General features: G+C 38.1%; 1 protein-coding gene across 1 annotated transcript in view; it reads right to left on the bottom strand.

Annotated features, from left to right (window-relative positions):
• The window catches only part of LOC126163053 (probable ubiquitin carboxyl-terminal hydrolase FAF-X), a 331,505-nt gene that overhangs the window by 63,153 nt on the left and 240,786 nt on the right, over positions 1-27,566 (bottom strand). The window contains exons 31-38 of the mRNA XM_049919945.1: positions 26,815-26,968; positions 23,947-24,091; positions 21,683-21,800; positions 21,481-21,613; positions 9,833-10,011; positions 9,526-9,722; positions 9,208-9,335; positions 6,288-6,454 (exon numbers count right to left, since the gene is read on the bottom strand). Of these exons, the coding sequence (XP_049775902.1) occupies positions 6,288-6,454; positions 9,208-9,335; positions 9,526-9,722; positions 9,833-10,011; positions 21,481-21,613; positions 21,683-21,800; positions 23,947-24,091; positions 26,815-26,968 (1,221 nt within the window). The remainder of the gene's footprint in view (positions 1-6,287; positions 6,455-9,207; positions 9,336-9,525; positions 9,723-9,832; positions 10,012-21,480; positions 21,614-21,682; positions 21,801-23,946; positions 24,092-26,814; positions 26,969-27,566) is intronic.

Here is a 27,566-nt window from a genome sequence, read left to right as displayed (position 1 = left end):
CTAGAATTTTGGTGTGTATGTTTGAATACTAATCCCACATTAGTTTCCCAACCACTAAAACCGAGATTGTGATGAACTTTGTCAGCCAATCATAGCTCATGTAACATTATCTCGCCAGCCAATGACAACAGATATTCAGAGCATAGGACATGTGATGTAGACAGGCAATAGCTACATCATTGTTAGGTAGCGCGGACACACAAACAGGAAAAGTTAACGATTCAAAATAATATACATATAGTATAGCTACAAGCTTTCACAAATAATATTGTGTCATTTTTGCACGTGTTACCCTTTAAGATACATCAAACACAAATGTGCCAGTAAAATTTTAAATATCAACATAAATGGCTGGGGTTCTGGAATATTAAGTTTTAAATGAGAGTCAAATGCTCCATGATTTAAGAAATCGTCACACATTCTCACACCTAACATAATTCATCTTCTGTGGAAGGAAATTTACTTTGAAAGTAACGCTTCTCAAACCATCCTTCACAATCCAGAATGAGATTTTCACCCTGCATCGGAGCGTGCACTGATATGAAACTTACTGGCAGATTAAAACTGTGTGCCGGACCGAGACTTGAACTCAGGACCTTTGTCTTTCGTGGGCAAGTGCTCTACCATCTGAGCTACCCAAGCACGACTCACGCTCCATCCTCACAGCTTTACTTTCGCCAGTAACTTGTCTCCTATCTTCCGAACTTTACAGAAGCTTGCAGGCCTAGCACTCCTGAAAGAAAGGCTATTGCGGAGACATGGCTTAGCCACAGAGCCTGGGGAATGTTTCCAGAATGAGATTTTCACTCTGCAGTGGAGTGTGCGCTGATATGAAACTTCCTGGCAAATTAAAACTGTGTGCCGGACCGAGACTCGAACTCGGGACCTTTGCTTTCGTGGGCAAGTGGTAGAGCACTTGCCCGCAAAAAGCAAAGGTCCCAAGTTCAAGTCTCAGTCGACACACAGTTTTAATCTGCCAGGAACTTTCATTCTTCACAATGTTTCCCCGTGACCTGTTAGAAATAGGTTCATTTGAGCAGTTCCAAGTGTGTGCCAGAAAACAGGTGTTACTGTGCATGCACAGCTACAATGACTTAAAAAGCCTGTGCTTGGTGTTTGCTTTGCTCATATGCCTCTCACTGCATTTCTGTTTGGAATTTCGTGGGTACTGGGGCATCACTTGACCATGTGCACCACGGCATTCACAGGGCACATATGGAGTTACTGTGCTTAGGGGGAACCACTTTTCATAGCCTATCCAGATACAGAAGTAGTTCTTGGAATAATATCCATTTCAAAACATGACTCTACAACTCAAAGTACCCTAATATTTTGGTATTGGTGACTTTAGCACAGTTTTTTATTTTTATTCATACTCTGCAATACTGTTATCTAGCATTTCCAATCAGGCTTACATCCACACAGCACTGCACAAAGCTAGTAAAACGGAATAGAAATTTCTCGCAAAATAAAATAAATAAATAAAAAAAAAAAAACAGTTGTTTGTATATGCCAGAACAAATGACAGTTTTTCATGACTCTTTCACCAAACTCTCTTGTCATAATAAGTACCAGACTGTGATGTTAGATGTATATAGAAATATTATCGCATTAATCCTTTCCTGGCTACAGGCATACATGTATGCCCAGCACAGGTAGAACACCCCGACAGCTCAGCTCAGGACACACATGAACACACGGCCAGTAGAATGTCCAAGTGGCATGAGAGCAGGTAAACAAACACAAGAGAACAGTGACTCGCTATAGTCCGTATATCAACATTCCTGCCAGTGCTATCATTATCCACTTTTCTTGGTAATGTTGGAAAGTGTTACAACTTTTACCAGCTCCTGCGTCCTTCCTGTTTACAATTCATGTACTACGCCAGGCCTTTATCTGCGTTTGGTGAGACGATGTTTGCCTATATCGCCTTTGAAATATTGGGAAATATCTATCAGATAAGGAAATCATGGAAATCCCCACGAGTAGTCGTGACGAAGGTGGTAGTGATACTTGGGACCTTTTTAAGGACAAAGATCCTGATGAGTCTGAATGTACTGCTGATTCAACATCACAAGGAACTTTTTCAGAAGATTCTTCTGAAGAAGACAAAGAAGATGAAGTGGTTAGTACAACTTCCTCATGAAAAAGAACATATGACTGATGGATAATCACCCTGTGGCAAAATGCTATCATTTCGCAAACACATTTGGTGGTATAAGAGTAAACTTCGATGACTCAGCAAGTCTGTGTTTATTGCACTTTAGTGACAATTTGGCAGTATCTCAAGACATTCTTGTGAAAATACTGCTCAATGTAGAGCAACACAAGGGAAAATTCCACAAAGCCATAGCCCCATTTGAAAATTTAGTAACTGATAGAAGTCTACAACTTTTCAAAGGAAGGCTGCGATTCAAGCAGTATAATCAAAGTAATGTAGACGTTTTGATATTAAAATCTTCATTCTTTGTGATGTACAAAGTAAATATATTCTAAATCATATTGTCTACACTTGTGCCCCCATGACGGAAATAAATCCGGAAATGCTGACTGGAGGTGGGGAGATTCACATGATATTTTTGTGAGTTTGTTATTTCTATGCCTCAACAAAGGTAATTTGATTTATTTAGACAAATGGTATTCAAACCATGCATTATTCCTATGGCTCCATGAGAAATGTACCAAAGCCACTGCAACAGTAAGCAAAAACAGGAAATATTTGCCATCGTTGCCTGAAAAACTGAAAAAAGGAGAAAGACCAAGTCCTGTGGAACACTGTTGGCTCTAAAATAGATGAACAATAAAGAAGTCTGTATTCTTTAAATCATAAATGGACCATATTTTGTTGAAAATGAGAAGAAACGAGCCACAATAAACAAACCGACTAGTGTTGTAAGCTAAAATAAGCCAGTGGGTGCGGTTGGTACGATAGACACAACGTTAAGGTCTGTATAGTGCACTTGAAAGACAATGAAGAGCTACAACAAGGTATTCTTCCATTCGACTGACTTGTATGTTGTGAATGTAATTTTTCAAATAAAATTAAACAGAAAACACCATTGGTGAAATTCCATTAAGAACTAATCTGCAAGTTGCTAGATAAATTCCATTGACAAACATGTAAAACTGATATCACCTGGGCTACAAAGCAAGAAACTCCTTTTTAACAGAAAAACAGAGGACGACATTATCCAGGATACCTTGGAGCAACAGAGAAAAAGGGGTTTCCCACAGAGAGACTGTGTAGTATGTGCTGCTAATACACAGTGAAAAATGATATGGATAAGATGCAAAAATTGTGATGTTGAATGGTGCCATGTTTTGAAAAATATTATACACTAAGGAAATATTATGTGGTTTCAGTAAGTAAGTACGTTTCATAAAAGAAAAGTAAAAACGATAAAAATAAAAAAAGAGAAAATTTTTTAAGTTTTTGAACTCAGCCAGTGGCATTCCAAAGCCTGCATCAAAAATAAGGATGGGAAACCGGAACCATGAAACTAAATCACACTGAACATGACAAACGGAAAGAGAAAACTTATTGCAAATTGAATTATACGAAACTTTTCCTTGTTTAATTCTACATCAAGCTACGAGACAATTTATTTTTAATGAGACAATTTATTTTTAAAGTTCAATAATCAATAATTATTATTTATTATTATTACAGTAAGAACTTTTGAGTTTTGGGCATCTTCACTAGGAACTACTCACTTATAAAACTATATATCTTGAAATGTATTTGCCTGATGTTAATAAAATTACAATGGGTTACAGAATTTTTCCAATGACAAATACAAAAGTTTTTATCATTTTTCCAATGTACTCTATTCTCAGCTCAGGATAAATGTATAGTAAAGTTTGTGTTAGTTTTGATGTTCTCTTTCATGGTTATCAGAAACTGCTATGACATTGACCTTACAGTGTAATACTGATTTTATATAGCATATTAATGAAGAGTGGTTCTAGGCATGCTGGAGCCTATGATTTGCCAACAGTGCATTTTCCCTGCTGTACCCTGCAGCAGTTGTCGGCTGTGTCAGCTGGTGAGGTGCACAACATATTTGCCCTGACAGTTGGCCAGGCAGATAGGATTCTCGGCTCATGCAGCTGCACAAATGTTAACAGTACTGATTTGATTAACAGACCTGTTTTCATGGAAGCCTACATGGTTACTCGACTTTGAAAAGAAGAAGAAGAAGAAGAAGAAGAAGAAGAAGAAGAAGAAGAAGAAGAAGAAGAAGTAGTAGTAATAGTAGTAGTAAATGGACGATTAATTAATGAAAAAGAAAGACAAATATGAATTATGTTCTATTTATGTAACAAATCCATGAAAAAAACTGAGTGTTGTACTGGTTAATGTTTGAATTAGATCACTTAAGAAATACACGGTGTACAACTTTGCTTCCACCATTTGCCGATAGATGGCCAAAATGGTAAGTAGCAGTCTAAAGAAACAGATAGCAGACTTCAGGCAGTTAGCTTGGACCTCTGTCAACATAACCTCATTCAAGCATTAGGCAATTTGTGCCTGCATCATAAAGTTGTTCCTGATTGAAAATGTCAGTTTTCCAGCCTAATTCTCATGATTGGTGGGAGGTGTTACTGTTTTGTTTCAATACGAGGAAAAAAGCGGCTGAGTCCCATCGAATGCTCTCAAGTACATATAGTAAGGACACTATAAGTGAAAGAATGTGTCGCGAGTGGTTTCAATGCTTCAAGAACAGTAATTTTAACGTTGTAGACCGGCATAGTGGTGGAAGAGACAATGTTTTCGACGATTCAGAATTGGAGACATTGCTGAGTGAAGACTCACGTCAAACTCAAGAAGAATTTGCGCGATTAGTGGGAGTGACACAGCAAGCCATTTCAAAATGTCTCAAGGCTGTGGGCATGATTCAGAAAGAAGGAACTTGGGTCCCATGTGAGCTGAAACCAAAAGACGTTTAATGGGATTTGTGTGTTTGCGAATAGTTACTTCAGAGGCAAAAACAGAAGGGATTTCTGCATCGCATTGTGACCAGGGATGAAAAATATCATCATTATGACAACCCTAAATGCAAAAAATCATGGGGATATCCCAGCCATGCTTCCACGTCGACGGCTGAGCCGAATATTCATGGCTCCAAGATCATGCTCTGCATTTGGCGGGACCAGCTCGGTGTTTTGTACTATGAGGTGTTAAAACCAAGTGAAACAATCAAAGGTGCTCGTTATCTAACACAATTAAAGCATTTGAGCAGAGAATTAAGAGACAAACGGCCGCAATACAGCGAGAGGCACGATGAAGTGATTTTGCAGCATGACAATGCTCGACACCATGTTGCAAAAGAGGTCAAAACGTACTTGGAAACGTTAAAATGGGAAGTCCTACCCCACCCGCCATATTCTCGACATTGCGCACCCTCTGACTATTGCCTGTTTACCTCAATGGCGCATGGTCTGACTGACAAACACTTCCGATCTCATGAAGAAGTCACAAATTGGATTGATTCAAGGATCGCTTCAAAAGATGAACAATTTTTTCGACGTGGGATTCGTACATTGCCCAAAAGATGTGAGAAAGTAGTGATGTAGTGGCCAGAAAGTTTTACACCTAGCAGTAACATGCTTACTCATTTGTATGGGGTGGCATATGTCACTATACAGAATTTTTGCCGAATTATATTTGGGATTTTTCCTTAAAAAGTCAGAGGTGTGACCTTTCTGTACTCTTGTCGTCTGTAAGTGAGGAAACATGTAGTTAATTTATATTACATTAGATGGTATGCATAATATGCACTTGGGTCTCAAATTTTTACATATATGATGTCAGTGAAAATATATATTAGTACTGTATTATTATTTGTTTGAGGTACTCTTTGGATGGTGTGCGGTTGTTCAAGTTCACCAGCAAATGTCTTTACATCACAAATGTGTCATGGAGCTCCCAACAATGCAAGGACCACTAAGGGGCAGCCTCAAGAGTAGACAATGATAAGCTTCATCAATAAGACACTATACAACAACACAACTGTTAAGACTTTTGAAAAACATTGGCCAATTATTTTAGTGTTCGGTAAAGTTTCCAAATTGAATACACATAAATAAACATGTTCATGTAATAAATCTTCATGGTTATACAATCCTGTGGAAACTTATTTAAAAAGTACAGACAAATAGTAAATGACCGACATATTTAACCTAAATCTACATCGAGATTATTTTATGATTCTGCCACCCAGAACTCTCTAAATCTGCAAAAATAGTTATTTCAGTTACATAGATCTCTGTAAATCAATACCCACCTTCAAAAGTTGAGTCCTTTCTGGAATCCCTAAGGATGCATACATGTGGAATAACGAGAAGTAATGTGGTAGGTGGCGTCCATGATCAGACACCTCCTTATGCAGAAGTAAGAGAACAGCGTGCAAGAGATGGTCACTGAGTGTGGCATGTGGATCCAGAAGTATACCTGGCAGTTGAACACAACCATTAGAGCAACAGTCAAAATACATAACAGCTGACTACCTTGCCACCTTGAAAAAATTATGCAAACAACAATTTCACATGTTTGTGTTTCAGGGTTTTCTCACTTCCGAGGGTGGTGTTGACATGACCTTTCATGTGACTGCAGCCAGGAATGCAATGGGACTGAGGAATTATGGGTTATTTAATGTCATGAACCTAGTTTCATTGCTGGTGCCCGAAATTATCTCTGGCACATATTTGCTTTTCTGCACTCACGTTGCTACTCTGTGAAATGTAAAACCTCCCCGTGTTCTTTAGCTCTGATGGATAAGACAATTAAAAACCTCTCAGCAAACTGAGTACTAAATCTAAAGTCCTGGAACCTATAACCCCACCCAAAGTATGGCTTTCTGTCATTTTAGTTTGATAAATTCCTTAATTACAATAGCCCAAGTACTTTGAGCCTGCACCAAGACACAGATCATCTTGTACCTTATTTCACGAGTATACATCTGGCATTGCACAGCAACAGTCTATTTTGTTGACTGCTTCAGTCAGATGTGTGTTTCTGTTCTAGGATTAATCTAATAGCCTGTTCGACAAATGAAATGTCATTTTGATACAGAATGTGGGTACTCATGCTGTCATCAGTTTCAGAGGCTACAAGGCATCTCTTGTAGGTTTGTTGGTGAGAATGAAATCCACTGGATGTCAATGTTCAATCTTCAAAATAATGTGCTCAAAATTGGAACCAGCAACTTTGTTGCAAACCCAAACCAACATTACAAATCAACCATGCTTTGGGGGGGGGGGGGGGGGGGGGGGGTGTCAAAGTTTGAAAGTGAGAAAATGAGAATGCTAGATATTAAGAACAAAGAAATGATACGGAATTTTACTCTAAAGAATGACAGAAGCAGTAAATTCATTTGGTTTGTTAGACTGCTATTTTGATTTATGCAAATTAGGTCCATTATTTTCTTCTTGTGCATGCTCACATGTAGAGCAACACTGCTTGCAACATGTAAAGGAATGGTTGAAATCTTAGGCCAACATACACAGCCACATTCTGGTACAGAGGGATTCTTTCATTCTGAATATTGTAATACGCTGTGGAGTATGATTCAGGAGAAGGTCATAGGCTGTACCCTCACAGATTTGAGTGACTCCTCTTTCCCATATTTATTATTTACTTCTTCGTTTTTCTTCCTTATCCTGCTGCAGGAGAGTAGGAACTCTGAGTTCAACTTCTAGTGCTCTCAAATTAGTCAAGAGTCCTGATTCTGATTAATGTAGTTGCCTTTCTAATTTTATTTTTGTTTGATGTTATCTTAAGTTATTAAGCAGGATGGCTCAGTTGTCAACACTGGACTCCAATTGGGGAGCAGAATGTCTAAACTTTCCATATGATTATCCTGAAAAAACTTTTGTGTTCCCCACTATATTTTACATATAATATTATCATCACTGATAAGTTGTTGAAAATAGCTGTAGAAGAGCCCACAAGTAAATCCTAAATCCCAGAGGTAAATAGCAGATTCCACCACAACACAAAAATGGACAGAAAGGCAATTTACTTTCCTGTTAGCACACAGGTCATTACTGTGACAAGAAACTACCTCACAATGAAGAAGGAATCTGCTGTGGTTTTATTGGAGCAATTATCTGAACATTTACATTGAGTAATTTAGGGAAAAAGGCAGCCTATTTTAAGATGATCAGATGGAAAATTTAAATTTTCTCCCACAAATATGAGTCTGGTATTAACAATTAATAATCTTGTTCAATACAATGACAAGTAAAACCAAATTATAAAGGCAAGCACATTCACAAAAAACAGAAATCTCGAGTATTCTGAGAGCATAACAGTAATAAATATGGAGCTTCTGTCATTGCTATGCAGGTGAGGGAAGAACTAAATGAGATCTATGGAAGGTGCAGAGTTACTCCAATCCAATAGTCATCTTATTTCTTGTTCCCTACATAGCCTACGACATTCATCTGCCTCTCGCTCCACTGCGTATAATTTCTGACAACATAATACTCAAGTTTCAGAAATCATAAGCCAGTATAATAATCACTGTGTGTGTGTGAAATCATAAGCCAGTATAATAATCAGTGTGTGTGTGTGTGTGTGTGTGTGTGTGTGTGTGTGTGTGTGTGTGTGTGTCATCTATTTTTGACGAAGGCCTTACTGGCCAAAAGCTTTATATGTGACAGTCTTTTCGTTGCATTGGTGCGCCTGTCTGTGACTCAGCATCTCTGCTATATTGTGAGTGGGATCACAATATTGTTACATTCCATCACGGATTTTCCATTGTTTGATTTCAATCATTCCTTTACCTACCACCAGCAGTGTAGCAGCACCGAAAAGTGCAAAACCCACCTGAGCAACCTCATGGTTGGGGTCAAAGCTTCAACAGTTTTTAATGACCTTATTGAACTCAAATTTTCTTCATCTCTTTTTCAAAGCTTATTACCGTAATATGCCTCTTCTGCCCATTTATGAACACACAAAATACTTTGGTTTATGGGATTTTACAACACAAAAATTTTTCATCATGGTATAATTAATCCCTTTTCGAGCCACTTTCAGCTGTAATACAGATAAAGCTGAGCACTATAACTTCTTTAGAGTTGTGAAGTGAGAAATGAACACACATTTCTACTGCACTTACAAACTCACGAATTTCTCCTCTTACCATCATTATCACAGCACACTTTAACACAATTTTATTATCTATTTTTAGGCACACTTACTTGGAGCGTCAAGCATTGGTGGGGCACATGGGCCATCTTGAAGTGAAAAGTGTGCCAGGAAAACTATTATTTTCATAAAGGCTGATCTTACTTCAGTGCTTGGACAACTAAGTAAATATTCACAAAACCTGAAACAATGTTACAGAGCTGTAATGTAATTTCACAAAATTAAAAGTAAATCAACAAAGATATTTGCTGCAGTTACATAGCAACTAAGCCTAATGCACAAAAATAGTCAACATATGAGGGCAACACAAATTCAGTATATTGCGCATGTACTTAGAGGAAGCCTAATACTTTCAACTGATGCTGTCTTACCTATGAGGGTGCTGGAAAAGCACATTATGTGCAAACCACCAACGAACATGCTTTGATGCCTGAAGATGGTGGCAGAGAACTTCGTACCACTCTGACGCTGGGCCACGCAGAGTTTTTTTTGTGTGGAACCCCGTGTGAAAAAGAAACCTAGATGCCAACTGCACGCTCAACATGGCTAATTCTTCACCTTCTGGGCTCTAAAAAAATGCAAACTAACATTTACAAACATAACAGAGCCGTAAATGGTCTTTTTAGATTTTCTTTGTAAGCATGTCAATAAACTGCGACAAACAACTTCTGTACTTACCAGTTTATCTGTATTATGTTGTCGATTTAGGGGGGTACTGTTACAAGACACTAATTTTCTAATAAACTGAAAATATTCTGCTGAAAACTGGTTACGATTATGCATGAACTTAATGTTTTGCTTCCTTACACTTCTTTCAATTGCTGGGGGCATTTTCAGGATACCATGTTTAGAATCTGCTGAAATGATAACAACATACAAATTACTGTGTGGCAAGTTCAGCAATACAAGGGAAGGTTTAATTTTCCAATAATAGGAATCTCATTCATATTAAATAAAGCAAGCACAAAGAATTAGATTAATCTATTAATCCGAATAATAACGGGCAAATGAAAAACTATGGAAACAGGAAAGGGGATGTTAGTAATTACGGGCAACAGCAACATACACGTGGCCTCTTAACAAGAAGTGGAAGGAATGCTAGATTCTGAGCTTCGGAAATAAGTTCATTTGTCAGGGGAGGAGGACAATGGAGAACAAAACAAGTGTTGAATTTTGTGAAGGAAACATGATTAATGAGCACACACAATACATCAACTGAACATCTCTTGTATTTGTTTTATCCTTTTCTGCTTCACCCAATTATGCTAGTCCAAGATTAAACTGATCACTTTGTTTGTTTGTTTATGTTTTGTGAGGACTTAAGTAGGCCTGAAAATGAGACTGGCAGAAGTGCAACACACCAAAGCAGGAAAGGCTAGAGAAGAAATGCAAAGCTGTAGAAGTATGCATGGCTATGGATTGATAGGTGACATCTATCTGAAAATTAACATGACTTTTGGAGAAAAGAGAAGCATTTTTATGAATAGCAAGAGTTCAGATGACACGTCAGTAGTAAGCAAAAAAGGGGAAAGTTGAAAGATGGAATATTTAGAATGGCTATACTAGACAAATGAACTTGAAGGCAATATTATTGAAAGTGAGGCAGAAGCAGATGAAGACGAGACGAGTGATGCGATACTGCAAGAAAAATTTTACAGACCTCTGAAAGACCTCCGTCGAAACAAGGCCCCTGGAGTTTCCCTTAGAATAAGTTATGTCCTTGGGAGAGCCAACATTGACAAAACTATACCACTTCGTGTGGAAGAGGTATGAGAGAAGTGAAATACCCTCATACTCTAAGAAGACAATAATTCCAATCCCAACGAAGCCAAGTTCTGACAGGTGTAAATATTACCTAACAATCAATTTAATAAGCCACGATTGCAAAATACTGACATGAATTATTTAGAGACAAATGGAAACACAGGTGGGGGCTGACCTCGTAGAGGACCAGTTCGAGTTTTGGAGAAATGTAGGAACACGTGAGGCAATACTAATACTTCTACTCATCTCTGAAGATAAAATGAAGGAAGATAAACCTTGGAGATTTAGAGACACCTCTTAAGAATATTGACTGACATACACTCTCTGAAATTCTGAAGGTAGCATGGAAAAAATATAGGGAGCAAATAGTTATCTATAACTTGTATGGAGACCGGATTGCAGTTACAAGAGTCAAAGAACATGAATGTAAAGCCATGGCTGAGAATGGAGTGAGACATGGTTGTAGCACTCACCATTGTTTTACAATCTCTGTTTGTTGAGCAAGCTGTGGAGGAAACCAAGGAGAAATTTGGAAGGAAATGAAGTTTCAAGAAGAAGAAGAAGAAGAAGAAGAAGAAGAAGAAGAAGAAACAAAAATTTTGATATCTGCTGATGACACACTAAGTCTATCAGAGATGGAATATACTTGCAAGATCAGTGATGAGGTTACAAGATGCACAACAACAAAAATAAATCCAGGGTAATGGTTTGTAATCTACTCAGGCGATACTGAGGCAGTTATATAAGGAAATGCGAGACTAAATGTAGTACACGAGTTTTGCTATTTGAGCAGTGGCCCATGTAAAGAGGATATAAAATGCATATGTGCATTTCTGAAAAAGAGAAATCTGTAGCACTGGATATAAATCTTGCAGATAGAAAGTCTTTTCTGAAAGATTTGTCTGGAGTGTAGCATTGTATGGAAGTGAAATAGGGATAATAAACAGTCCACACAAGAAGAGAACACACTAAATAGTTTTACGAGAGCACGGAATATTAGATGCGTACATCAAATAACTAATGATGAGGTACTGAACAGAACTGAGGATTTTCTAGTAATTAAGTTAATTTATAAGCTAATATGCTTTAAATGCTGTAACCAATCTTCTAAAAAACTGCTCACTGGAGGGTCTTGGTCACGTCAAATGCATTCGTCCCAATTTGGGTTTAACCATGCCGGATTTTTCAAAGACCTGCTTTTGATTATTAGTTGCCTCATATAGTAAAATTTCTTGATGATTCACAAGCTACTGACCACATAATGAACAGGATCTTAACCAGCTGTAGCATTTCACCACCTCTGTAACCTTCCAGGAATTCCTCACCTTCAAAACTCATATCACCTTTCTTTCTAACAAACTTTCTAACACCTCTGCTCACAAACCTTATCACTACAATCACATCTCTGAAATTCAAAATGACCTTTCACAAACCCAACTCCACTGAGCGTTACATTACGCTGTTCCAATGCTGCTCCATGGGGCACTGGTGCCCATGAGTGCCTGTCAGCTGACAGGCAGTGTAGGCTATCCACCAAGTAGTTCTATCGCATTGCAGTCAGGGCATGTGCAAGCCATTTGGCCACCCCTGCAAGGGGAGCTTTGCCACAGCAGTAGTTGTGTAGGCTATGATTGGTGGGTCACCTTTTTGCTCACCCCTGTCCTCCTCTTCCTGTGGGTGCCAGGCTGTCCGGAGGTGGGCACTCAGGTTGGAAGATTTTACTTACATCAGTCTCGAGCTTATATAATATAAAAAGTATTTTATATTATTACACATTTAGAGCTATTTATAAGGAGCAGAAATTGACAAGCAGTTATGACATACCACAGAAAGATCCTCTGACTTAGTAAAGCAACATCTATAACTCTGTGCTGTCTGTACCTAAGCCATTAGATACTTTTGCCAACATCTTCCCAGAACTCCTGTCCTGTTACCACTAGACTCTGCACTTGTCAGTATTAATTCCATGTCCCTGTACACCACATAGCCCTGCTACCAAAGAACAACTTTACCAGCATCTCACTGCTGTTAATTTCAGGTTTTAACCAGATTTCTGTACATAATATGTGAGCTCCATGGCTTTTTATGAGTGCTTCAACTGTGACACTTATTTAAAGGACGACTTAGAACATATAGTTCAGATATAGCAATGGCTCAACAACTGTGGTTAAATCTCAACAGTGATACACTTTGGTCTTAATACGCACATTCATGGTAAAGTTATAGAAGACTGCGAAGACACATCCAGGTTTAACTGTACCATTAATATAATGTCCCCCCCCCCCCCCCACCAAAAAAAAAAAAAGAACCTACTGCATTTTCCCTACAAAAGTGATTGCTGGGTACTGACAGAAAAATTAATAACTTGCACATCAGTGAGAAGGACCATGAGTAAAACCTGTAACTTTCAGTCCAATGCTGGTGAAATATTATCAGAAAATTCTAGGAACTTCTTGTTTCATGTAAAGTGAATGAACAGATCCAAGTTTTCCATTCACTCTCTTGAGAATCCAACTTTTGTCAATGCTGAAGATAACAAACATTAAAATAAATTTTCAATTCTGCACTTCAAAACGTATTCGCACAGAACAATACCACCATACCAAAGTTTCACCATTTCACAGACCCACAAATGAGAGATATCGATGTTAGCAGCCCTGGTATTGAAAAACACTTAAGACTACTTATAGCGAACACTGCAGCAAGCCCTGATGGAATACCAGTTATTTTACACTGAATATGACACAGAACTAGCAACTTTTCTAGTTTAAATTTATTGAGAATCTCTGGACTGGAAAGAGAGCCCAGGCAATTCCTGTTTGCATATGATGTTCCTTCAATTTGTGCAATTAAGCTCCAAGGGTGGACAAGAGAAACTTTCATGTTTTTGTCAATAAACTGGGCATCAATTTTCCCAATGTCCCCCAATGGGTATACGTCACTAACATTAAGTGCAGAGCTGCTGCTCACTCTGCAGAGTCTTGGTGAATGATGGGCCAAATGTTGGAGAGCAACATAAACAGTTTGGAAAAAGGGTATGGTTGAAGTTTACACGTAATCAGCAGAGAATCCTTGTCAGAAATAAAACTCAACAACTGAACGTGTCTGCCAAAGGTAAAACTTACATAATGATTTTGTAGAGCAATTTTCTACAAATCCAAGTTTCACAACTGCTTTTTTCCTGTTTTATGTATTTCAATGACCTCTCTATGCAGCCGTAGATAATAATTTGTCACTGTCGAAAAAATTTTGGTTTCAGAAAACTTCACTTAGTAATGATGGTCCAACTGAAGGGCATGCCCCACTACAACTGATTTTTCTATTTTCCCTAGCTGCCAAAGACTTTTAAAGTTCCTTCAGCCTTGTATTCACACTTCTATTGGTAGTTCAAATGTAGGCTTACCACACAAACACAGCATTTAATATACTCCCCCTCTGCCACATACCGACAGAGAATGGTGTTAACCCCTTACAGATCGGAGTGCTTGGCATATTTTCTTTGTTGGTCTAAAAACTTGTTTATTGTTATGTTTTTAAAAGTCTTTACTGTTATTTGGTTGTAAAACTAATTACATCTTTCTTTGATTAGCAATTTTTCTTGAAAGCCTGCTTCATATATTTTAATTTGACATCCTGATGTTCCAGCATGCAAATTCTCTTGACATCGATGACAAGACTTTTAATGACACTTATGTTTTATTGCAGATGATCATTGGATGTCCCATCTTTCCACTGTTTGGAATGGAAAAGTTTCAAGGACCCTAACCATACAACCCTGAAGATTCACCAGCAGCTAAGACAACCAGAAGTCATGAAAGCAACCCACCACCACCATTCAGGTAAAATACAGTTTGCTTTATTCAAACCTGTCATCTTGTGAACTATAGATGCAGAGCAACAAGTAGGTACTGTCTTTCAAGATTTCTGAGAGGTTTTGGACACTGTACCACATCATCAACTACCAAATAAATATAACCATGCAGAATATCTTCCCAAACAGGTGACTAGCTCTAAGAGTTTTTGACTAATAGGACCCAGTACAATGTATTGGTTTGCGAATGTTCCACAGAAATGAGAGTAACAATATATACGCCCCAAGGGAAGACAATAGGACCTTAAATGTTCACAATGTGCATAAATTATCAACCAGGATCAACAGTGCTACAAGATTGCTTGTCGACAATGCTATTGTGTACAAGAAAGTACTGTCATTGGAAGATCCTAAGAAACTGCAGAAAGACATTTACTAAAAGTCCCATCTGAAGTAATGAGTGGTACCTCTAAAATTTAAGATAAATGTTTATAATAAGGACAATTAGTATCCAATTACAATACTAACGATTAACATCTTGAGTACATTTAAGTCAGTAAGTATTTTGGAGTAATACTAAGAAGCAAAATGAAGTGCTATGTTCATGAAAAATCAGGGTTGGGGAAGACGAATGGAAGACTTCAGTTTGTTAAGGTTCTGGATAGCACCCAGAGAAGCTTAACAGGGTGCACTGTACCTAGTTCTTGCAAAATCCTGTTCGGTACATTTAGAGGGCCTGCATTCGAAGAAGACAGCATGGCCATTAGGCTGCTTCCGATATTTATCCATCATCGGGACCATGAGAATTAAATAAGAGAATAAGATGCATACAGATGCAAGCAGACAGTCATTCTTCCCCTTGTTCAACACATGAATGTAATAGGAAAGAAAATTGATAATAGTGATACAAATGCTCTCCACCATGCACTGTATATTGTGTTGCAACATAAATACATATATGCAGAGAGAGCAAGCATAAGCTTGAAAGTTGGTCTTCTTCTTCTGGTTCCTATCCATTCCGGATGTTGACAACAATCTTGACAGTGCTTTTCCTGTCACTTGCAGCTCTAAATAGCTCTGTAGAGGTTTTAGAGGTCCACATTCTGATGTTCGTACGCCAGGATATTCTTCTCCGGCCAATACTTGTCTTCCCTGGTATTTTTCTTACAAGGACGGTCTGGAGGAGATGGTATCTATTGTTGTTCCACATGATGTATTCCAGGTACTGGATCTTTATTGCTTTTATGGTGGCCAGTACTTCTTTCTCTCTCTTTCTTCGTAGAACCTCGCCATTTGTGATATGCGCTGTCCACGGTATTCTTAAAATCTCCTGTACAGCCATGTCTCAAAAGCCTCAGAGTCGATGTTTCAACACCATAGGAGAGGGTGGAAAATACGTAGCAGTGTAGAAGTATGATCTTTGTTGGCATTGCTAAACCATGATTCTTGAAAAGGTTACTCATCTTAGCCCTGGATTTTCCAATTCAAGTTCTCACCTCATCAGAAAGATCCCACTGGTCATTTATTGTAGTGCCAAGGTATGTGCATTTACATACTTGGCCTATCTTAATGTGGGATGCAGCGACTCTGTTTTTACTTATTATCATTGTTTTTGTTTCTTGAGGGTTGACATCTAGACCATATTCAGAGCTTTTCTGTGCACGTCTATCGACAAGGTACTGCAAACTATGCTCACTATCAGAAAGTATTACTGTGTCGCCAGCATATCGGATGTTGTTGATATATTTTCCGTTTATGAGTACTCCCATCTATACTTCATCAGAGCTTCCTTAAAGATGTGTTCTGAATAGATGTTGAAAATCAGTGGGGATAATATATAACCCTGCCTTACACCTCATAGAATGTCTATTTATTCTGTATTCTCTCTGTCCAGCCTCACTGGAGCTGAGTGTTTCCATTATAGGTTCAAAATTATATGTAGGTCTTCATCATCCAAACCATTGCTTCTTAAAATGTCAACTATCTTCTGGTGTTTTACTCTGTCAAAAGCCTTCTGATAATCAATAAAACAGGCATAAATGTTGCAATTCACATCTCTGTACCTTTGACACAGTACCTGGATACTAAATAACGCTTCACACATGCCAAATGCATTTCTGAAACCAAACTGTGTAGAAGAAATTTGTTCTTCACAGATCTTGTTGATTCTTTGGTGAATGACCCTCAGAAATATCTTTAGCAGGTGACTCATGAGGCTGATGGTCCTGTATTCATCACAAGTCTTAGCTCCGGGCTTTTTGGGAATGCAATAAATTCGGATTTAGGCCATTCCCGTGGAATATTACCAGAGTTGTAGATGTCATTGAATATTACAGTCAACCATTTTAAATTATCCTCACAGAGCAGCTTGAGAATTTCGGCATTCACATTGTCAGGACCAGGTGATTTACCATCTTTCATTCCATTTATTGCAGCTTGTACTTCTTCAGCAGAATTCTAAGTCCTGTTTTGCAATATATTTGAGGAAGTTCTGGCTGGTTGTCATAAAAGAGTTGTTCTACATATGTTTTCCATGGTTCTTTAAGCTCATTGTGTCCAGCTATTAATTTTCCTTCATTATTCACCAACCTGTTTCCTGTCCTTTTTCTGTAATTTCCTGTCACTTCCCTGACTTATTTATGAATATTGAAACTATCATACTTCAATTGTAATTTCTCTATTTCATTGCACTGGTCCTTTATTTCTCTTTCCTCAGCTTCTCGTATCAGTCCTCATCTCCTTGATATTCTTGTATTCATCAGGACTACTTTTCACTTTTCTTCTCCTGTCCATCATTTTAAGCATCTCTTCAGTCATCCATGACTTCTTTTTGGTGACATTGGATTTCAGATGATGTTCTTTAACTGATTCCACTATAGAGTTTATCTTTCTACTTTTCTCTTCGGCGCACAAGTTACCTGACAAAGACTTTAGTTAATTATGAAGATGGACTCCTGCATTTTTCTCTTACGGAAGATTCTTTCAGTTTGCGGATATCATACACTTTTGATTTTTTCCTTGTGAATGCTCTTCATTCTGATTTTAAAGACAACAATCAGGGGAACGTTGTCCAAGTTTATGTAAGCGCCTGGATAGGTTTTCAATGAGAGACAGCTGTTTCTATATCTTTGATTTATCAAGACATCGTCAACCTGATTCCAGGTAATATTTTCATCTGACTCTCTAGGGGATTTCCAGGTGTACAGACTTCTGGGTGGTAGTGTGAAGAATGTGTTAGTTATTACAAATCTCCACTCTCCTGCAAATGCACCAAGTAGTTCGCCTCTCTCATTCCTCTCACCAAGTCCATGGTGACCTATATGTCGCCTTCGGAACCCCTTCCTATTTTGGCATTACAATCTCCCATAATAATTGTAAGATCTTTCTTTGGTAGTTGTTGCAAAACACCTGGGATTTGAGAATAAAATTCTGCAACTTCTTCATCACTACAGTCTGTTGTTGTAGCATAGACCTGAATAATGTTCAGTTGTAGAGCACTTGTTTGGAGTAGCATCACTCTCTCTGAAACAGGTACACAATTAGTGACACATTCTGCAATTGCTTTAGATACTATAAATCATGCTCCAGATGTATACTGTCCATTAGATGTCCCCGAGTAGTAAATTCTGTGTTCATTGATGTTACAAGAACCTGAACCTGAACACTGCATTTCACTAATGCCCATGATCTTAATGCTCATTCTTTCCATTTCTTGGATTGCAGTGTTGATTTTTCCAGCCTGAGCCATCGTCTTCACATTCCATGTGCTTATCTTTATGCTATCTTTCAATGATAATCTCTTCTTTGTGACAGCATTGCTCAGAACTGTTACCCCCGGGGATCCAATTGGGGGACTTGAAAACTCCGGAAAATTTGGTTTTGAACACAGCCATGATGTGCAACTAGAGAAATCCATAGGTTCTTTAATGTGGTGGTTTCTCATTGCCTACCACACTCTGATGCTGTTGACCAATCTGGTTCTTTCACCTTCAGGGACGATTTCTCATCCCAAGGACAACAGAGTGCCCTACCCTCCAAGGAAGCCATTGGCACTTGATAGAAGGGGAGCACTTATACCGGTGGTCACTCAGTTTTGGACGCAGTTTAACGTCATGCTCAGGACCATGAAAGTTGGTAATAATATTTATTGGCTTGTTAAGTAAGTCCATGGCTCTCCCATCTCTTGAGCTGCAGGTGAGTGATTTCCTACAAGGTGTGTGAAAACAGTAATGAGATTTTTTATCTACAATTTTTTTTCCAAACAACAATATTTTCCCCTTCATAGTAGTTTCCTTTGGTAGCTATACACCTGCAGAGTCATTGTTCCCAGTCTTGCTAGCAGTGCTGATGGGCTTCAACTGGCAAGATCTTTAACAAGTCAGTCACAGTTTTCCAGAGTCCCAAAATGACATCCTTTTCAGATATTTTTCAATTGCAGGAAAAGAAAAAAGTGACAGGACTCAGATCAGGTGAATAGGGGTGCTGCAGGACAACAGGAATGCCTTTTGAGTTCAAAAATTCTGTGACAGGAGTGGCCGTGTGACATGGGGCACCGTCTTGATGCAGTATCTACTTCTTTGGAACATCTGGTCTCACTCGATTCACCATCTTCTGAGGCATTCAAGGACATTTTGTAAAACACTTGGTTGAAAGTTTGACCTGGAGAAACAAATTCTTTATGCATGATACTCCTACTGTCAAAAAACCAAATCAGCATTGTTTTGATCTTTCATTTTCTCATTTGAGCTTTTTTTAGTCGAAGAGACATCTTAGTATGTCATGCCTCACTTTGCCGCCTTGTCTCAGGATCGTACTCAAAAATCCAGGATTCATCACTTGTGATTGACAATTGAACCATTTGTGGTCATTGGCAATCCCTTCAAGAGGATGAACACATTTTTCTTCAATTGTCCCTTTGCTCAGTTGTGAGGTTTCTTGGCAGCATTCTGTCACAAACCTTTTGCCTGTGTAAATCTTCAATTTAAATTTGATGTTCAGTGAAAGTGTTTAACAGATTACTCATCATCTTCACTGTTATCTTCAACATATTCCCAGACATCCAAAAATAAATTGTGGCAGCGAAAAACTTGTGCTCTTGATAATGAATGTCGCCCACAGATGTATTACAACTTTTCAAAGGTCACACTCACGGACTTCCCATGTTTAACACAAAACCTGATTGCATAATACTGCTCTGAATTCCGCTGTTCCATTTTTGTAACACACAACAAAAACACCTACACAAGTAGAAATACACTTTATGGTCCATTTCAACATCATGCAAATTACATTGCAACTTTTTTAAATTTATACATTGAATCATTATATAATAATAACAACAATAATTTAGATGTGAATTTTGCTGAAAATAGATGTTAATTTTGCCCAATGTAGATGCTAATTTTGTTAAAAATAGACACTACTTTTTCAGTCCCTAGTCATTAGTACACTTTACAGAAGTTGCCATCTGCAGTTGTTTCAAGAAAATCCAAATAATACCAGATCAGAGCACTTTGAAAAATTGATTTTAATCTGCTGAGTTATGAGAAGCTGCCTCAAACAACATAATCCAAATTACTCTCTCAGTGGAGCAACATGTCACATAATGAACACTATTATACTGAGTTTTCAACAACACAGCTGTCCATTTAATTTCAAAACAATAGTGTGATAAATACAACAAGGAAGGCATAGCAAGTCATAGCTGATACACAGGAATGTAGCAATCTGTGGCACAGAACTGTAATGTTCAAATAATAATGCAATCACAGGTAAAGTTGTCATCAATATGAAGGATGGTTTGAACACCAAAGTGCTTTACTAGACACGATCATATTGGAAGTGGTGGTATGCTCTTGCATTTCTTTGACCATTACAGGGAGGATCTAGAGTTAAATGTGGACTCTGAACCAGTTGCAGCTTAGCACGTTACATGTTATCACTTCATTGCCAGGGATGAAAGAAGTGGTAAGCGATAGATAAAAAATGTAGAATCCCATGAGAAATTGGCCCTGGATGTTGAATTTGCAGTCTGACATTTGACTGTTGAGCTAACACAAGTTCATTGAATGACTTACTCTTTAGATCTAGTTCTGACAATTGTACAAATTTGTCACACAAAAAAAATTTACTCACTTGTTTGTGAAATGTGGAACAGAATTATAAGCAATGACAAAGAACACACAAGATCTGCTTTTAAATTTAAATGAAACTTCCAATGTACAACAAAACTATACTTACCATTATAAATGAAATAACAAACAAGGAAGAAAGATACCCACCACCCCCCACCCCCCTCCCACCCCCCCAGCACACATGGCACAAATATTAGCAAGTGGATGCCTAGGTAGATGGTTGTTGAGGGAGAATAAAAAGTATTGTGAGAAATGAGAAGCAATGAAGACTTGTTGCTCCTATCTCCTCCTGGTCCCAGCACATCTTCCTCTCTCAATTATCACATTCTGTAATTTACTCTTTCACAACTACCTGGCAGGTAACTGTCCACAAATAGAATGTGTGTTTTTTGGCAAGTGTATTTGCTGGTGCCATTGGTCAAGCTGATGCAAGTTAGTTGTTGCCTTTGTTCAAAACAGTACTTAAGTTTGTTTAATAGTGAGTCTGTGCTAACTTCCCAACTTATTTTACATTTGACACAACTACTTCTATTTCACTTGGGTGAAGTATTAAAAGTTATTGAATTTCTTTCAACTCCTGGTGTGCAAACACCAATAACTGAATATTTGAATCTTACATAATGATAGTTCATTGAAGCTCTTCACAAGAAGGTTCTCTTCCACGTCCAGACGTGTGTAGAACAACATATAGGCATTCCACCAGCGCTTCTGTCTCCTGTAGCTCATTCTCTTCAACATGTGGTCAAACACCTAAAACAGATTGTCTCAGTAAGAAACTGTGCCACAGTAAAACATTATTACTAACAAAAAAATAATTACCTCTCCCATATAATCACCACCGAAGCACTGTGTCTTCATTTCTTCATCATCATCCATTTTACACTCGCTCACTTCACCATCATCAAATTTGTACCACTTCGAAGTACCATCATTTTGCCTGAAATTTATTTGATATACGATGATCATTAAAATACTGTAGTATGTGCATACATTTGCAAAGTTCCTCAAGATCAGCAGGAAACAAGGGGGAGGAGGAAACAATCATCCTCAATTTACAACTACACATTAAATGACAATGTTCACAGCGTAAAGTGCTTTAAGACAGGATTGTTATCAAATATTGGCTTTATACCTAGGGTGGGCAACTGGCAGCCCATGAGCCAGATCCAGGTGTCAATTAGGGGAGAGGGAGAGGAGGAGGCAGGGTGGATGGATGGAGAGGGGACTGCAGAATTTTGCAACTGAGCTACTGTAAAATGTCTTACGAAAAAAAAAAAAAAAAAAATAAATAAATAAAATAAAATAAATGATGTTCCTGATCCGTAAATAATGTAAACGTCTGAAGATGCAGTGAACATAAAATGGATGTACTCTCAAAATAATGCATTTTAAGGCATAATTTCTTGGTTGTTGTGTCAACAAGGGGCGACATTTGTTGGTGCTTTACCCTACAAACATTAATGGCACGGATGATATAGTTTTGATTTCATGGGCTAGGAGTGTTGATGTCACATGACAAGGTGGCCCATGACCTTAAATAAGTATGGGTCAGGCGCACGGATCAAAGAAATATGCCCACACCTGCTTTACAAAGAGTGGCTGTTATAATAATCTCTACATACAGAGCCAAAGAAAGTGGTATAGGCATGCATATTCAAATACACAGAGATGTAAACAGGCAGAATACAGCACTGCGGTTGGAAACACCAATTGTTAGGTCAGTTACTGCTGCTAAAATGGCAGGTTATCCAAGATTTAAGCGAGTTTGGACGTGGTGCTATAGTTGGCGCACAAGCAATGGGACACAGTATCTCCGAGGAAGTGATGAAGTGGGGATTTTCCCATATGACCATTTCACGAGAGTACCACGAATATCAGGAATCCAGTAAAACACCAAATATCCAACATGGCTGCAGCCGGAAAAAGATCATGCAACAAAGGGACCAATGACGACTGAAGAGAATCGTTCAACATCATAGAAGTGCAACCCTTTCACAAATAGCTGAAGATTTCAATGCTGGGCCATCAACAAGTGTCAGTGTGCAAACAATTCAATGAAACACCATTGATATTGGCTTTTGGAGCCGAGGGGTCCACTCATGTGCTCTTGATGACTGCATGACACAAAGATTTATGGCTTGCCTGGGCCCGTCTTCTCTGACACTGGATTGTTGATGACTGGAAACACATTGCTTGGGTGGACAAGTCTCGTTTCAAATTGTATCAAGTGGATGGATATGGGTATTGAGAACCTCATGAATCCACGGACCCTTCATGTCAGCAGGGGACTGTTCAAGCTGGTGGAAGCTCTGTAATGGTGTGGGACATGTACAGTTGGAGTGATATGGGACTCCTGATATGTCTAGATACACCTCTGACTGGTGACACACACAAGCATCCTGTCTGATCACCCGCATCCATTCATGTCTAGTGTGCATTCCAACGGACTTGCGCAATTCCAGCAGGACAATAAGACACCCCAAACATCCAGAATTCCTACATGGTAGTTCCAGTAACACTCCTCTAAGTTTACACACTTCCGCTGGCCTTCAAACTCCCCAGACATGAACATTATTGAGCATATCTGGGATGCCTTGCAACGTGCTGTTGGGAAGAGATCTCCACCTCCTCGTACTCTTAATGTATTTATGGGCACCCCTGCAGGATTCACGGAGTCAGTTCCCTCCAGCACTACTTCAACATTAGTCAGGTCTATACCACATCATGTTGCAGCACTTCTGCATGATCGTGGGGGCCCTACACATTATTAGGCAGATGTACCAGTTTCCTTGGCTCTTCAGTGTATATGTGGTATTGTGCTTTTCTCACAAAGCAACAGCTTTCTATCCTAATGGAACTGATTACTGCTACCAAGTATTTTAGATTTTCTTTCTGGCTTGCCAGTATTACTATGATTTTTATGTCTACCCTAAACATGCTGCATTTGTGTAAACATCACCACTTATAAACATTTAAGTTATTTTTTCAGCACTAGCAACACAAAGTCATTAAACCTGTATTAGGATTTAAGCTTTTCATAAAACTAACCAACCCCTAACAGAGAAATTGCAAATTAAACCTACTTGTGCAAGATGTAAGAGTAGTAATGTCCACCACTGGCTTGACCACTGTGAACAACAATTCCTGATAACTGATATTTTGTACACAAGTCCTTTGAAATTTCTTCATAGTCAATCATTTCACCTTCCAATTTTGCAAGGCCTGAAACTAAGAATATATTTAAATAAATATAATGACTACAAAACATTTAATTTTTAAATACCTTATAGAAATTCAATATACTGTATTACCCTCACAAGAAAAAGCAAAGCTGTTTTTGCAGGGCTTCCTTTAAGAGTGTGGGATATGCATGTGAGCAGTAATAATAATAATAATAATAATAATAATAATAATAATAATAATATTTAAAATATAATAATTTAACAGTGACTGATTACAAACACTTTGAAAAATCAGGCACTGAAAAGAGAATGGTATAAAAAATAAAAACTGGAAAATCTATTATTCTGCATGCCAATCACCTGTTGGTAATGTACACATTTGGAAATAAATTCTGGACAAAGTTTCGCTCTTCAAACTATGAAAATTATCTGGGGACAATTATAAACACAAAAATACACAGTTTACAAGTAACAGTAACCACCTTATTTACAAACACAAATATCATAGGTGAAATCAGCAGCACTCTCACAATCATAATCATCAGTCACAGCTTTGGCATGTCAAAAATGATAAACAGCGCATCAAGAGTAACTAAGGATTCCATCAGTAGTGATCATGTAGGAACAAATATACATAGGGAACACTAAGATTTTTGATACTTTAATCATTATGCCTAAATAATATAAGTTGGATTGAAGAAAGCTCTTCAAAGTGCAGACCTCCAAAAATAACTTAAAAAAAAAAAAATGAAATATTTTTCAGTGGGAAAATGATAAAATCACAGGGCACCATGACTGTTCAGTACGTACTTCAATAGGAAAAATTAAAGTACTGTTGATACACACAAACAAAAGAAGAAAGAACAAGTCTAGCTTTTGGTGCTGCTGTTTTCTCTGTTGTTGTAGTTGTTGTTGTTGTTGTTGTTGTTGTGGTCTTCAGTCCAGAGACTGGTTTAATGCAGTTCTCCATGATACTCTATCCTGTGCCAGCTTCTTCGTCTTCCAGTACCAACTGCAATCTACATCCTTCTGAATCTGCTTAGTGTATTCATCTCTTGGTCTCCCTCTATGATTTTTGCCCTCCACGCTGCCCTCCAAAACTAAATTGGTGATCCCTTGATGCCTCAGAACATGTCCTACCAACCGATACCTGCTTCTAGTCAAGTTGTGCCATAAATCTCTTCTCTCTCCAATTCTATTCAATAACCCCTCATTAGTTATGTGATTTACCCATCTAATTTTCAGCATTTTTCTGTAGCACAACATTTCAAAAGCTTCTATTCCCTTCTTGTCCAAACTATTTATCATCCATGTTTCACTTCCATACATGGCTACACATCATACACCGAGCGAGGTGGCACAGTGGTTAGCACACTGCACTCGCACTCGGGAGGACTGCGGTTCAATCCCAAGTCCGGCCATCCTGATCTAGGTTTTCCGTGATTTCCCTAAATCGCTCCAGGCAAATGCCGAGATGGTTCCTTTGAAAGGGCATGGCCGACTTACTTCCCCATCCTTCCCTAATCCGATGAGACCAGTGACCAAGCTGTCTTGTCTCCTCCCCCAAAACAACCCAACCCGACACTTCACTTCACTTCATACAAATACTTTCAGAAACGACTTCCTGACACTTTAAATCTATACTCGATGTTAACAAATTTCTCTTCTTCAGAAACGCTTTCCTTGCCATTGCCAGTCTACATTTTATATCCTCTCTACTTCGACCATCATCAGTTATTTTGCTCCCCAAATAGCAAAACTTATCTACTACCTTAAGTGTCTCATTTCCTAATCTAATTCCCTCAGCATCACCCAACTTAATTTAACTACATTCCTTTATCCTCGTTTTGTTTTGTTGACGTTCATCTTATATCCTCCTTTCAAGACACTGTCCATTCCGTTCAATTGCTCTTCCAGGTCCTTTGCTGTCTCTGACAGAATTACAATGTCATCGGCAAACCTCGAAGTTTTTTCTCCCTTAGTGATCAATAAAGGGTAGGTCAGTGGAGGTTAGAAAGGAGAGGCAGGTCACAAACCCCAGATTGCAGGTTGAGAGGGACCTGTCCATTGGTAGGACAAGGGCAGAGATCAAGTGTAACCATATGCTACAGAAAGTAACTTTTTTTCCAATTGTGTTGTCAATGTTCCAAATGACAGTATGTCTGAGATATGCAGAGAGAGGTGTCATGGAGAGGAGCAGTTCAAATATAGCACACCAGTAAGCCATGCGTGAACTACAGTTCAGAGATGACAGAATATGAGAAACAATGGATTAACGGAAAAGAAATTTAAATATTTAGCACAGTTAAGAACTAGAGGGAAGCAGAAATTTCCAACTCAGTGGTAAGATATTGTTCTGCTTCTTGTTTTATTTGCTGCTGAATAGTACCAAATGTGGATAAGTGAAACCACGTTATAATTTTTCTCAAATCAACTGTGTTATTCACAAATCAAGAATTATTCCAAAATTATAAATTTTGTAAATGTATAAATAAAGTCAGATTTTCAAATCCTACAAATTTCTTGTGAATTATTCCGCTTTTTATGGGCCAAATGCCTTCTACTTTGTGACAGGGTAAATGCAAGTTAAAAATGCAGTGTTCCCAATCACTACTTAGAAGTGGAATAACCATACAGACAACCATCTATTATGATGACTTAATGCGGCTGTATTTGTATGTGACAACTGAACATGGAAATAATTAAGTCACATTTTGAGATTACCATGTCACAGAAGTGTTAACTCACATGTACATTTGAATTGCTTACCTGTGTATGGTTCCATGTCTAAATCTCTTGGGAATTCAAAGTAGTCATTGAACTTAATTGCACAAACACGTTCAAAATCATATTCAAATCTCTTAAGCTGAATGGCTAAAATTGGTGGCAACTTCTTCACACATAACCGCTTAACTGTAACAACCTGCAAAGAAAAATTACAACTTTTAAAGATGTATACATTGAAGTATACAAAGTCTTACATTACTCCATCCTTATGTTTTTTTGGTGATGTCATATGTAAAGAAAAATATAACGCAAACTTGTATATATTTATATATTGTGCTGCGCCGAATGTTTAAGGATTTTCTTTGAAAACTTGCATTATAGAAACAGAGAGCCTTGCTCAGTATGAATAATCTTGTGTAAAATACAGTATCATTTTCAGATTTTCAAATTTTCTCTCAGTAATGCTCTCAAAATGTAATTGTAATCCTAATCAAAAATTCAAATATGGCAGCAATTCTTTACATCCACAGGATACTCACATGAGAAGATTAATTAATGACATTTATTTTAATTTTCAATAGAAAATACTTCCCATGCATACATATTTACTTTTTTAAAAAAATTCAAGAATGGAATGAAGTTTTACTGAGCCATGTCTGTGGGCTATAAGGAACACTAATTCTCTGTCACTGAAACTGTGAATTTCATTAAGAATGCAGTCTTCTAGAACATGTAAAATCAAATGGCACGATTCTGAATATGGTGGAAATGTACGTACCCTTTATATCATATTA

The sequence above is a fragment of the Schistocerca cancellata genome, chromosome 2 (genome assembly GCF_023864275.1).
Source record: "Schistocerca cancellata isolate TAMUIC-IGC-003103 chromosome 2, iqSchCanc2.1, whole genome shotgun sequence".
In the NCBI taxonomy this organism is placed as follows: Eukaryota; Metazoa; Arthropoda; class Insecta; order Orthoptera; family Acrididae; genus Schistocerca; species Schistocerca cancellata.
This window is presented reverse-complemented; position numbering and strand designations above follow the sequence as displayed.